The following is a 12,600-nucleotide window of genomic DNA, read 5'->3' on the forward strand; positions in this document are numbered from 1 at the left end:
TTTTTAATTTATTTCTATGATTTATTTTAATAAAATTACCTCACATAGATCGTGTTAACCGTGGAACGGGACCCATATCGAGTGCGCGTGCGCGCCATAATCGAAAAGTGTGCCAACCATTTTCTTAGGAGAAGACAAATCTTCTCTTCGATTTTGCTAGAACATTTGCAATTGCAATACGCTCAAAAGAGCCCTTTGTTAGCCCCAGGGGCGAAGCTACGTAAAATTGGAGGGGGGTGCAGCTACCTCGTAGATATATAAATTTGAGCTATTTACATGATAAAAGTTTGTTTCTAATCACTGATTTTGAAAATTTTGGGGGTGCAGTTGCACACCCTAGCTTGAATATAGCTTCGCCACTGGTTAGCCCAAAACATTAAGCACCAACCACTCTTCAATTAAGTTCTTGGTTGGGCATTTACATGTCATATATTCAAACCAGCCTCACGATCCGAACGTAGAGCTACCGAAGTACCCGTATTGAGATTGACGTTAGCCGTTTCTTGACAACATGGTAGGCTTTTGAAATTGATTTGACCTTTGTGCTTCTGCCCGAGTGCCTTCCTACTCAGGTTACTCAACTGTTTCAAAAAGTTGTGCGACTGAGGGCGCGTCTAGTTCCCAAAAATTTTCACCCAAAAATTTTCACCTCCCCTTTAAACATATGTATGAAGCACTAAATGTAATTAAATAACAAAACTAATTACACAGTTTGGATGTACATGACGAGACGAATCTTTTAAGCCTAATTAGTGTATGATTAGCCATAAGTGCTACAGTAACCAACATGTGCTAATGATGCGGTCAAAGGCCTCAAAAGATTCATCTCGCGGTTTCCAAGTGAGTTCTGAAATTAGTTTTTTAATTAGTGTCCGAAAAATCCTCCCAACATCTGGTCAAAAGGGATGATGTGACAACCAAAATTTTTTGATTTTGCAACTAAACGCGCCCTGACTTTTTTTTTCTTTTGCTCCGTAGTATAGTCAACAGAAGGAAGTTCTCGTTTCCTTAGCCTAAAAGACACCAAAATTTACCTTTGATAATAAGAAACAAGGGCCAAAAGAGTCCATTTGCTTGACTACAAAAGCTAAGTAAGATTGGACTTGGCCCGCAAGAACAGGCCAAGAAGCCCACGCCTAGAATCTTCTGCGTGCGATTGGACTTCCCTTCTTCTTGGCCCACGCCCCGACCCCTCCGCTGCGCCCGGATGCCGGCGAAAGTCCTGGCACGCCACGCGTCGTCACGTCGCCGTGTCGCCCTCGCGATCTCCACCCCCGCGGGCCCCACGCAGGACGGCCGCGACCCAGCTCCGTCGCCGTGGACTTGGAGACTCCGGCGGCGTTACGTTGCCACGTAACCGCGCGAATTAATGACGCTAGATTAACGCAGGACGAATCGCACGGCCCGGCGCGACGGAACCGACGGCCGAGATCGCGCCGCGCCGCGCCGCGCATAAAGCACGCCGCCCGAGCACGGCGTGGGGCGGAGAGAGAGAGAGAGGCGAAAAGCAGGCAGGAGCTTGTTGCTGGTGTTGCTCGTACGCGTCCGGAGAGCGAAGGGGAGGGTGCGAGCGAGCGGTGGCCATGGCGGAGCAGCACAAGGAGGAGTCGGTGCTGGAGAAGATCTCGGACAAGCTCCACGGCCGCGGGGGCGGCGGCTCATCGTCGTCGTCGGACTCGGACGACGACCGCTCGTCGGCGACGGCCGCGGTGAAGGCCAAGATCTACCGCCTCTTCGGCCGCGAGAAGCCCGTCCACTCCGTCCTCGGCGGCGGCAAGCGTAAGCCCGGACCTCAGCGCTCTCCCCCGTTCTCCCCCCGTGGGGGTTTTACCCGTCTGGTTTATGTAGATCCAACCGCGTTGGGGGTTTGCTTCACTTGTGGAAAGCGTTGATGGGCTGTTGATCTGTGGCCGCATTAGTTCTTCTGCGCGGAGAAGTTCTTTTTTTGAGGGATCTTTAGCTTGTGGAAAACGTCTGGACTCCCGATCCGCTGGGGTTTGGGTCAAGTTTATGCGGCATTGCCGCATTGTCTCCGCGATGTGATCAGATTACTACTTATAGGATTTGCTTTTAGACCAGAATCGAAGTGATCCTGTAAAGCTTGCATCAGCAGCATGCGTGACGCTTAAACCCTGAGATACTTTGTTTGTTTGCTGGCGAGCATTGTTCCCAATAGTTTATTTTGGGCCCTTGTTCTGATGTGCTTGGGATCATGCTTGCAGCTGCCGATCTGTTTCTATGGAGGAACAAGAAGATTTCTGGTGGTGTGCTTGCTGGCGCAACTGCCATCTGGCTGCTGTTTGAGGTCATGGACTACCACATGCTCACCCTGTTATGCCACTGCCTCATCCTCACCCTGGCCATCCTGTTCCTCTGGTCGAATGCCACCACTTTCATCAACAAGTGAGTAGTGGAATCCCTTAAACTTCTTCTGTTCTTCACCTTAAGATCATAATTTTGCTATTAATGACAGGTTAACACAGCTTACATGTGAACTATCATCTGCACCATTGTTCTGTAGGGCTACAGCCATTATTATTTTCATATGGAATTCATACTTTTAAGAGCATATATCACCTGCTGACCTGTAGTTGATTAGCATAGTACTTGGAAGGTGACATCTTTGCAATGACTGTTTAGGTCTCCTCCTAACATCCCTGAGGTGAAGATCCCAGAGGACCTGGCAGTGAATGTTGCACGTTCACTGAGATACGAGATCAACAGGGGCTTTGCTACCTTGAGGGAGATCGGTCAGGGCCATGACCTGAAGAAGTTTCTGATTGTATGTTGACTGCTGGATTTTGTTCTCTTTAGGCTTTTGTTAATTAAGGGTAATTCTTGCTCAATGCATATAATGTGCTTCTTTTTATTGTCAGGTAATTGCAGGACTGTGGATCCTTTCCGTTCTTGGGACCTGCTGCAATTTCCTCACCTTGTTCTACATAGGTGATTGTTGTTTTTTGTTAACAGTTCTCCCAATGAGTACACATTTCAGCAACGTTCACCCTCTTTCTTGTATTGCAGTCTTTATGGTTTTGTACACTGTGCCGGTCCTGTATGAGAAGTATGAGGATAAGGTTGATGCTTTTGGAGAGAAGGCCATGGTCGAGCTGAAGAAGTACTACGCCATCTTCGACGAGAAATGCCTATCAAAGATTCCGAAGGGTCCGTCAAAAGACAAGAAGCTGCATTAGAAGAGTAGAATCAGAAGATGGTCTGTGCACTGATTTATCATCTGTCAATCACTACATGTCGGTTTTGAAGTATGGTTGTAATTCCATGTCTCCATGTAATGGTAAATATTTAGAGATGAACGCACGTGTTCTAGTGTGGTCAGTAGTTGCGTTGTGCGAAATTATTCCAATCTGAAACTTAATGTTTTAACATCCCGCCTCTCCAAGTGGCTGGTTCCGTTACATGGCCAGACTTAGGGTTATGATGAAATTTTTATTTGGTTATTTACGTCTTTCTGCATTTATGCCTTTTTGGTAGCTTTGGTTTGACTCAATTGCACAATCTTTTTGCATTCATATTGAAAACAGTATGATATTTACTCACAGTAGTATCCATACCAGTTGAAATGAGTGCCAGTGCGAAGGCATTGTGATTATTCACAGGAGCCCACGAATTTAATTTCCCATTTTTGGGGGAAAGTCACCACACACAATGTTATTACATTAAATTTTTCATTTTCACTTACGAGTCAGCTTTGTCTGCTGAAGGCGAAGCTTGCTTGTCTGCACTGAAAGCAGCAATGGATGCTGGGATTTCAAAGGTGATCGACTAACTTGCTCTCGGCCATCCAAACTGCAAAGTTCGATCAAGCACCTGGTGGTGTCATCTTCAGAGAGATCCAGGAGCTTCTGTCGCTGCATTTCGTCTTTGTAAAGTTTAGTTTTATTCCTCGTTCTTGTAATGGAGGAGCACATGAGCTTGCTCAAGCTGGTTTCGTATGGGACCCGGGTCAACCATTTGTCTGGTTTGATCCCCTCCCAAGCTTTGTAAAAACTCTGTTGGACCGTGATCTCGTTGTCCAGACTCCTAAATAAAGTGTGAGCAAGGTTCTCTCAAAAAAAAAGAAAGCTTGTAATTACTACAACAGAAACGGAAATGTAAACAGATAGAAACGGAAATGTAAACAGATCAAATACGGACGGATATTACCGATATAGTATTTGTTTTTATATTTTTGTTCGAATATGGAGTCAGATACGGATAGTGTTAGTTTTTGCCGGATAAGATTGTAATGGATATCGACATCATAAAAATATAACTTTTAGTATACGGATACGAATCGGTTACGGATATTGAATACCCGGAATCAGATACGAACGGATAAAAATCACTCCAAACTAGATTGAATTCAAAATATCCATACCATTTACATCCACATAACCGCCACAGTCCAAATTTAATTTTGTCTTAAAACGTCCAAAATCTTGGGAGCCCATTCTCGTAGTCGGAATCATCTGTGTCATCACTTTCGGGTGATGAAGCTGCTAGGCCGTCATTGTGCAATATGTATTTAGCAACCTGGTCCAGGACAAGGTCAAGCAAGGTTCAGTGTATACTGTATACAACCCCAATTAAACGGCAAACAAGTTATGATGTTACGTGGATAAAATTGTATGGCTGATTCAAACAGACTACAGCTAACAGTGTTGGAATTAGACAAATCTGTGATGTATGTGCAGTGTGTTAGCCTGCTAGGTACAAACCACATAGTAGTTAGACAACTTACTGTATCAGGTAACAGAGGTCGTAATTTTACTTCATCTCTTCCTTTCCTACGGCAATGGTGTGGAGCAGCACATGTCAGGTTGCTCAGCCAAATAACTGATCTGCAATGCCCACATAGTGCTCTATTTGATGCGAACTGCCATGATGCACATTCTGCAATAATATGCAATCCACTCCTGTTTTAGAGGATAACCATGGAATTGTGCAGTCTGGTTGTATTGAATAGTATGCAAAAAGAGGAATACCATTGCTACCTGCATATGTACTGTGGAAGGACTCTTTCCACCTAAAATTTGGATCAATTGACTCTGAGTCGATGCTACTTTGAACAAGCTCACAACTTTTCTGTAGACCAGATACAGGAATGCTGTTGCAACTCAAATGGCAGAGACCGAAGAAAAGGGAGTAATTAATCTTCCACAGGTTGTTGTCATTTGCAGCTGAATTCCAAGACCTAGGGAAGACAAAAATGTGATAACAAGAAACTAGTATGTTTTGAAAGAAGTTGCAGACTAGACAAGAAAAAAAATACCAGCAGACAAGACCCGCTGCCACCAAAGAACGCATGTCAAGAAAAGTGAAGATATGAACAAGTACATCCTGTGGTATGTGTGGTAAACCTGTCAAAGGGATTAAAAATAAGTAAATAACACGTCACAATGACTTGTAGCAGGAAGTACTGAGTAATGACTTGAAAGTTCATCCTCCTAAATCTTCAAAGGAGGCTGCATCTTAAGTCACTAGTTACTTAGTAATGGTCAAGCTCTGATCCTTTTGGTCACAAATGAATAAAGGGCATTTGGACGCCTGAAGGGTGAAGATATGCAAAGACCATTTATAAGCTTTTACTTAAGCTAAAGTAGTTTTACGAATTCAGTTCCACAGTGAGTTCACAGAACATGGAACAATAAATTTCTGAAGTTAGAGCATGGAATAATAAATTAAAACATAGCATGTGAGTATGTCATCTATGGTACTGCAGCAGAGAAGAAAATACACAGCAGGTACAGTAGGTTCCTACTCATCAAATATGTCCAAAAACTAAATGGGGCCAAAATATTAAGTCCGCACCAAATAGGGGGTTCATTAATGCAGTTGCACCATGGAGAATGAACCTATTACGTACCTGAATTTTCTTGAACTCTTGCACGCCTTTTATATGCAATAACAGAGTGCTTGAACTCTGAAACAGCCTGTGCCTTCTTTTGCTTTGGTAGGGCAACTTCTACCACCTGGAGAAGAGCATTAGCTGCACTTAGTGCATATCCTGTCTGCACACTAAGGGAAAAGAACCAGTTAATACAGAGTATTCTGTAGCAATCCCATTGAGAAATGTGGTTAAGTGAAAAATATACATACTAGTGAGAATAAATGGGCATTGGAGCAAGTAATGTAGTTTAACATAAGGAAAAAAACACTAAGTTCTATGCATTTTGTAGCTTTATGAAACATGAAATTAGCCTTACTAACCATCTAACAACTTATTGGAAATTACATGAGTGTGACTTTGGAAGCACAGGCAGCTCCAAATTTTCCAGTGAAAAATGGAGCAAAGAATCAGTGTAAGTACATACCATATATATATAAACATCAAAGGCATTAAAAGCAATGCAAAGCACTGAGCCACTGACAGAAACAATACAAATTAAAACAAGGGAGGGGACACTATTAAATCATGAGTCATGACCTAGAGAACTTGTGCACAAGCACGAAACGATTTTTTTGGTACAGTACTTGGATGGTATTTTTACAATCTCGTTGGCAAGACCCGTAACATAATGGTATGAAGGCAATTTTTCCTTTTGTAAACGCATAAACTGAAATGATAATCTCATCTTATTTATACTTCGTAAAGCCTTCTATGATGACACCCAATGTTTCTCTACATGTACACATTGGCCATCCACATTGGCTTTGTTTAAATTGTTTTCCTTCATAGTTCATGGTTCATACCATTGCTGGTCCATTAACCATCCCAGAACTATGCCTGTCAAAGTTACATATTACATCCTTTACTGGCAGCTATATTTTCAGCAAAAACAACACCAGAACTACTTGAATATCAGCATACAAGTCACAAGTGACCTGTGATAGGTGCTACGAAGTGAAGAACCGAAATAGGGTTATGGTGAAACCATGCGCAACATTGATGAGAGATTCTATTGTAAGGTTGGGGCAGCGTGACGAGCAGATAAAGATCTGCGTGCACACAACCTCTATTGTTCTAACTGCCACAAAAGATACAATGTGTATTCTGCAGATAAAACAAACTAGCTATAAGGATCTCGGACAAGCTAGCATGAAAAGGAACACAATTGGGCAGATCCATCGTCATCATCAACACATATCTACGGGGCTGTTAGCTCTCCATGCGGCAAGCCATCACCAGCGGTCAGTAATCCGACAAAATATGGCAATCCGTAGCACATCGGTGATGCATGATCGGAGGGGAGAGGCTTACTCGGGAAGGAGGCGAAACGCGAGCAGCACGTCTGAGGCAACGAGCGCCTGGGCTGCCTTGGGAAGGTCCGCGTATCCGAGGCGCAGGAGCGCGGCCAGCTCGCCGCAGGCCGTGAGATAGTCCCAGGGCCGCGACAGCGCCGCCGCGATCCCCATCTCCCCGTACCTCTCCGCCGCCCCCGTCTCCTGTCGCCGCGGCTGCCGCCGCCTCACCGGCATCGCTGCCGCGCGGAGACGGAATCGCGAGGTGCGGAGCCGCCCCCTCGCCTCGTGGATCCGCGACGAGCCACGCCCCCCGCCTCTCACCGTCACCGTCGTCGCGTCCCGCCGCCTGTCACCACACGCCGCCAGCGCCACGGGTTGGGCTCGCGGGCTAGGACTATGTGGAATGTGGGTCGGTGCGCACTGGGCCGTTGAATCAGATGCATGATTGGGCTGAATGGTTGTCGTATGCCCAGCCCATTAGTCAGTTTGAGGCAACCCATATTTGATCTGTAGCTGTATTCTTGTTTTTTTTTTGGAATATGCACGGTAACATCAGCACATATAGTCATATGCACCTGTAGTATCTTGCTGCTGGAATCTATGTTAACCTTTTGCACTCTTAAACCAAATGATCCATGGCTCCGCATCCAAAAAAAAATGATCCATGGCTGTTCATTTTTTGGCTTCCTGAGAGCTAAAAAGGATTTTCCCTAAAAAAAGAGCGTTAATAAGGATTTTCCCCCCTAAATGTCTCACAGCTCTGTCTTACAAGGCAAGGCTCTGATACGTCTCACATTTCTGATGCCATCTCAACACTATATCGACAGCAGCAGTGCAACATTACTTTCAACTTGTGCACGTGAGTATATAACTGCAGGGGCGAGCACTGCATTTTCTTTAATTTCTTTTTCTCGAGTACGCGCGAGAGAGATAGGGACACGGTCCATTCGCATATTCGAGGAGTACGCCAGCGCTGAGAGGTCGCGGAGGCCACGGCAAGCGCGTGAGCTAATGCGGCGGCCGGCCTTGCCTGATCCCGGCAAGCGGCACACGCGTGCCGTGTGCCCCGCCCGTGCGCGCGTCCTTACTCCTCCGCACGTGAGATCCCGCGCGCGGCGAGCCTATCCAGTAGGAGTATCCCACCCCGGGCGCGCGTGCTGGACATTTGGCAGGCGGCGAGGTCTTATCCGATCGTCATCGGCGCCGCCGCTGTTTCCTTCCAGTCTGCCGGTCGAATGAACCGGCGGCGCCTGCTGGGAATCGAGCGTCCCGTCGTGTGCGCGGGCGCGGACGCGGCCGGTCGTCCGGCCCTCCTCGAGCGAGCCTCGTCAAGGACGCGCCGCTGAGCGCCTGAGCAAGAGAGCTGCAAAGCACTGGAGTGGGGAGTGGCCGGGGAAACCGCCGCCCCGAACGGATGAGCTCGATCGGTCGGTCACCTGCCGCCGTTCGTTCGCTGCACGCGGGCTGCGGCGGACGCGACAGGCTCTCTCGCCCAGCCACTCCACGCACGCAGCCCCAGCGATGGGGAAAGGGCTCGGGCCGCGGGCGGAAAATGTCCGAATGGAAGGCTCGTAAACTCCCGAGTCAGCTGACGCGCCCGCCTCGGCGAGGAAACTCACGAGTCATGAGTCCTGACGACCCAGCCAGCAGGCAGCAGCATTCAGGGCGCACGGAAGCGCATGCCCTCCTCTTCTGAAAAAAACCAGAGAGATGAGATGACATGCCCAACTGCCCAAGTGCCTCGTCCCTCGGGGCCGAGCCGATCGACCGACAGCGGCCGTGATGCATGCAGCGGTGTACGTGTCCCGTGCCGCGCAGCCGGGGGCCAGACCACGCAGCGGCGGACAGCGCATGCAGTTGCGGCTCGACCTCTCCGCCCTGCCAGAATGGGCGTGGCGAACCCGCCGCGAGTCGGCCGCAAAAGCTTTAAAGAAACCCAGAGAGAGAGAGGGGGGGGGGGGCAGGCGCGCCCACGTCCATCGCCGGGCCGAGAAAACAAACTTCCGTACGAGACCGGCCGGGGCCGCGACGTGTCGGGCAACATGCAGCGGCGGCCTACGCGGCGCTCCACGTAGCCGCCCAGCGCGCCCACGTACCCCCGCCCGCGCCGCGCCAAACCTACCCCCGCGCGGCCACCAGGCCCCCGATAGCTCGGCAGCCAACGGAGCCCGCAATACCGCCCATGCCCCGTGCCATCCTGTCCGTCCCAGGCAGTCAGGCACCACCAGCAACCCAGCGGCGCGGCGTTTCCGCTCTCGCCGACGCGACCTATAAAACCCCGCGCCACCCGAACCCCGCCTGTTACCTCAAGGCACAGCCCCCCCCCCCCCCCCCCCCCCCCCCCCCGCAGTCCGACAGCAGGAAAGATTTGTCTGAAGAGCGCGATCGGCAGTGATGGTGAGCCGTGAGCAGCACAGCCACAGCTACGAGCACCTCGTGCTCGACCCGGCGGCGCTGGGCGGCTCCGCCTGCAGCTGGGCCGAGCCGCCGGCCGGGCTGGAGATCATCCCGCCGCAGCTCCTCGCCGCGCTGGGGGAGTACCTCTCCGCCGGCCGCGGCGGGGGCGGGGACGGGGACGCCGCCGAGGCCGAGGCCGAGGCGGAGGCGGACGACGAGTTCATGATGTACGAGTTCAAGGTGCGGCGGTGCGCGCGCGCGCGGAGCCACGACTGGACGGCGTGCCCCTACGCGCACCCGGGCGAGGCCGCGCGCCGCCGGGACCCGCGCCGCGTCGCCTACGCGGGGGAGCCCTGCCCGGACTTCCGGCGCCGCCCGGGCGCCGCGTGCCCGCGCGGGACCGCCTGCCCCTTCGCGCACGGCACCTTCGAGCTGTGGCTCCACCCGTCCCGGTACCGCACCCGCCCCTGCCGCGCGGGCGCCGCCTGCAGGCGCCGTGTCTGCTTCTTCGCGCACGCCGCGGCCGAGCTCCGCGCCGCGCCCAAGGACGACGGCGGCGCGCTCTCGCTCTCGCCCAAGTCGACGCTGGCGTCGCTCTGGGAGTCGCCGCCGGTGTCGCCCGTCGAGGGGCGGATGAGGTGGCTCGACGCCATCGACGAGCCGTCCGACGCGGACGCGGAGGTGGAGGAGCTCATGCTCGCAATGCGGGAGCTCAGCTTCAGGAAGGCCGCGGCGTCGTCGGCGCCGGTGCTGCCCCCCGTCACGGAGGAGGACGGGCCGGACTTGGGGTGGGTGTCGGAGCTGGTGATGTGAGCATGCATGCCGGCGCCCCTCCCGGCCCAAGGTCGACGCCATCTCTGCCGCCGCCGGCAAGAGGCGCCTCGCGCGCCATTCGGAACAGCTTCATTATTAAGCAATATTATTGTTAATTCTAGCATTTTCTCGAATTGCATCATTCTTCTGTGGATAAACAAAAACATGGTGCAAGTATCCATACAGCGATCTTGTAAGCGTGGCGAGGCCGCGTGTGTTCCCCTCTTCTTTTTGTCGGAGATCTTGGGCGTTAGTGTGCGTGCCCTGCCGCCACCCACGGTTTCTCCGATTACCAAGTGTATGTACTAGTAGATACCTCCAAGTACGAAGTGTAATTGGCTAATCCCTCGCTGTTTTCGTGATGCATCGCTATGGCCATGTTTGGTTTGAGGGACTTTTGTAGAAGTCTCTAGGACTTTAGGGACTTTTAACCCAAATAGGGTGGGACTTTTAGGGATTTTTTTTGGTAAAGATTTTTTTGGAGAAACCCTCTTGAGGAGCTTTTTTGAGACTTTTGGGCTATATTCCCACCTACTGCCCCTACTCTACCCCCGGTCCGCCCCTCCCCCACCCCGACGCGCCCTCCCCCATCCACATCCTCTGGCTCTCTCCCCTCCCCCACCCCGACGCGCCCTCCCCATCCACATCCTCTGGTTCTCTCACCCTCTCCCCTACCCGTGCCCTTCCCCGCCGCCCTAGATCTTCGCCGCCGCCGCCACCCCCGCCGCCCGCTGTAGCCCCCACCGGCGGCGCAGCGCATCCCTCCGCCGCCCGCGCGTTCCTAGGCATCCCCCGCCGGGTCCGACCATGAAGCTGCCGAGCTCGGCGTTGCAGAGGCCCAGTGCCGCGCGGAACACGCCGTTGACGACGTCCTCCTTGCGCCTCTCCACCTCCTGCGCCGCACGCGGCGCTCACGGCAACAAGGACGCGCACGGCGGCGGAGATGTGGCGGCGGAGAGGCGGCCGTGGGGCTGGTCGAATGGGAGGGAAGGGAGCGGGGGCGGAGGGGACGACGAGCTGCGGTCGTCGTGGTCCGCAAGCGCCGCGCGCGCCTGTCAGCCGCCGCCGCCGCCGCCGAGAGCAGGTGCAGCGCGAAAGCGGGCGATTCCCAACATTGTGACGTGCCATTGCGGCTGTCGAGCTGATTCGCAAGTTTCCGTCACCATCAGCGAGGGAAGTACCAGAAACATCTCCCCTGGACCCCTTGGTTGAGTGAAGGGGAGGACATATCGAGATAAGCCCTTTGGTCCCGGGCAAGCTCTCGCACCTTGCAGTAAGCGGCACACAACATAAGACCATCATGCCGTCAGCCAAAGCACCGGAGCACTGACTCTTCTCTCTCTGCTAAAAACAAAGAATTTAACGAACCTGGAAAGCCCACATTGCAAGTGTCAATTCACTACAATTTGGCAAGCTAGCTTGTGTCCGTTGCTTTTGTTCCTTGGGTTAGTATACAGTGACCTGCACAATCCATCGGCACGGGCAGAGGTTTCGAGGACCACAGAGGACAAATCGGAAGCTAATCCTTTGACGAGGCGGACAGCCGGGCCACGAAAGCGAGGCGCCGTCGGATTACAGCAAAAACACCGGGGGCGCGCTTTGACTCCTCTGCGGGGTCGGCCCGCAACTTGCGTTGCCGCGCCCGCCCGGAGCCCAGTTGCCCGGGGGGGCACGCTGGTGCGCCGTGCGCGTCTGCGCAAGTTGCCCCAGCCAGCTTTTCTTCTTCGCAACGGGTTCCTCGCCCGGTCGCCCCCACGCCGCGACCACGGTTTCGCTCGGCCCCCGGAGGCCGCGGGTGCCGTCGCTTTACGTGCTGCCGCGGGTGCGGTGGTGCTCAGGTGGCGGGCTCCCGTTGTTCGGCTGCCAAGTTGAGCTGCGACTTGCGTTTCTTTTCTCTTTTTTTATTTCTTGGGGGGAGTGGTTTCTCTTCTCGGTTTGCTTTCGCTTTCCCCGGTACCGACGCGGCTCGACAGTACTTGGTGGTTGGTGCTTTGGTAGGACGAAAGGTTACCTGGGTGACATGCGAGGATCTGTCGGGGAAATATTGATTGCGAACCCCCTTCTCGGTTTAATAAATTATAGTTGCAAGTATTCAAAAAATTTCAAATGATGTACATCCATAATGCATCATTTGATGTATTTTTTATCAAAATTTGAGATGCAAACTCATTTTGTAAAAATTCAAACAAAAATGACAAATTCCAT

At 51.9% G+C, this 12,600-nt stretch overlaps 3 protein-coding genes across 7 annotated transcripts; 2 read left to right on the top strand and 1 right to left on the bottom strand.

Annotated features, from left to right (window-relative positions):
• Positions 1 to 1,464: 1,464 nt before the first annotated feature.
• On the top strand, positions 1,465 to 3,462 carry LOC120698063 (reticulon-like protein B1). Its single transcript, XM_039981531.1, has 5 exons — positions 1,465 to 1,779; positions 2,223 to 2,403; positions 2,641 to 2,782; positions 2,877 to 2,946; positions 3,025 to 3,462. Exons 1-5 carry the CDS (start codon positions 1,584 to 1,586, stop codon positions 3,192 to 3,194), a joined length of 759 nt encoding a protein of 252 aa, XP_039837465.1. The 5' UTR covers positions 1,465 to 1,583; the 3' UTR covers positions 3,195 to 3,462.
• A 94-nt stretch (positions 3,463 to 3,556) lies between these two features.
• Positions 3,557 to 7,550, bottom strand: LOC120698061 (F-box protein At5g52880-like). 5 transcript variants are annotated; one of them, XM_039981528.1, is made up of 7 exons: positions 7,202 to 7,550; positions 5,867 to 6,018; positions 5,273 to 5,360; positions 4,986 to 5,194; positions 4,742 to 4,893; positions 4,379 to 4,533; positions 3,557 to 4,041 (listed from the first exon to the last, which is right to left on the bottom strand). In XM_039981528.1, exons 1-6 carry the CDS (start codon positions 7,417 to 7,419, stop codon positions 4,423 to 4,425), a joined length of 930 nt encoding a protein of 309 aa, XP_039837462.1. In that variant the 5' UTR covers positions 7,420 to 7,550; the 3' UTR covers positions 3,557 to 4,041; positions 4,379 to 4,422. The 5 variants fall into 5 exon arrangements, with proteins under 5 accessions (XP_039837462.1, XP_039837461.1, XP_039837463.1 ...); XM_039981527.1 differs by having other exon boundaries at positions 3,570 to 4,061; positions 7,202 to 7,547; XM_039981529.1 differs by having other exon boundaries at positions 3,570 to 4,041; positions 4,995 to 5,194; positions 7,202 to 7,543.
• Positions 7,551 to 9,542: 1,992 nt separating this feature from the next.
• LOC120698064 (zinc finger CCCH domain-containing protein 37-like) lies at positions 9,543 to 10,768 on the top strand. The gene has a single exon (XM_039981532.1). The coding sequence runs from the start codon at positions 9,580 to 9,582 to the stop codon at positions 10,393 to 10,395; it is 816 nt and encodes a 271-aa protein (XP_039837466.1). The 5' UTR covers positions 9,543 to 9,579; the 3' UTR covers positions 10,396 to 10,768.
• The last annotated feature ends 1,832 nt before the right edge of the window (positions 10,769 to 12,600 follow it).

The sequence above is a fragment of the Panicum virgatum genome, chromosome 3K, assembly GCF_016808335.1.
Source record: "Panicum virgatum strain AP13 chromosome 3K, P.virgatum_v5, whole genome shotgun sequence".
Taxonomy (NCBI): Eukaryota; Viridiplantae; Streptophyta; class Magnoliopsida; order Poales; family Poaceae; genus Panicum; species Panicum virgatum.

Coding starts and splice junctions, on each gene's coding strand:
- LOC120698063 (XM_039981531.1), top strand. CDS start 1,584: ATGGCGGAGCAGCACAAGGAGGAGTCGGTGCTGGAGAAGATCTCGGAC. Junction 1,780..2,222: donor CGTCCTCGGCGGCGGCAAGC/GTAAGCCCGGAC, acceptor TCATGCTTGCAG/CTGCCGATCTGTTTCTATGG. Junction 2,947..3,024: donor CCTCACCTTGTTCTACATAG/GTGATTGTTGTT, acceptor CTTGTATTGCAG/TCTTTATGGTTTTGTACACT.
- LOC120698061 (XM_039981528.1), bottom strand. CDS start 7,419: ATGCCGGTGAGGCGGCGGCAGCCGCGGCGACAGGAGACGGGGGCGGCG. Junction 5,195..5,272: donor GCAGCGGGTCTTGTCTGCTG/GTATTTTTTTTC, acceptor TGTCTTCCCTAG/GTCTTGGAATTCAGCTGCAA. Junction 4,534..4,741: donor GACCTCTGTTACCTGATACA/GTAAGTTGTCTA, acceptor GTCCTGGACCAG/GTTGCTAAATACATATTGCA.
- LOC120698064 (XM_039981532.1), top strand. CDS start 9,580: ATGGTGAGCCGTGAGCAGCACAGCCACAGCTACGAGCACCTCGTGCTC.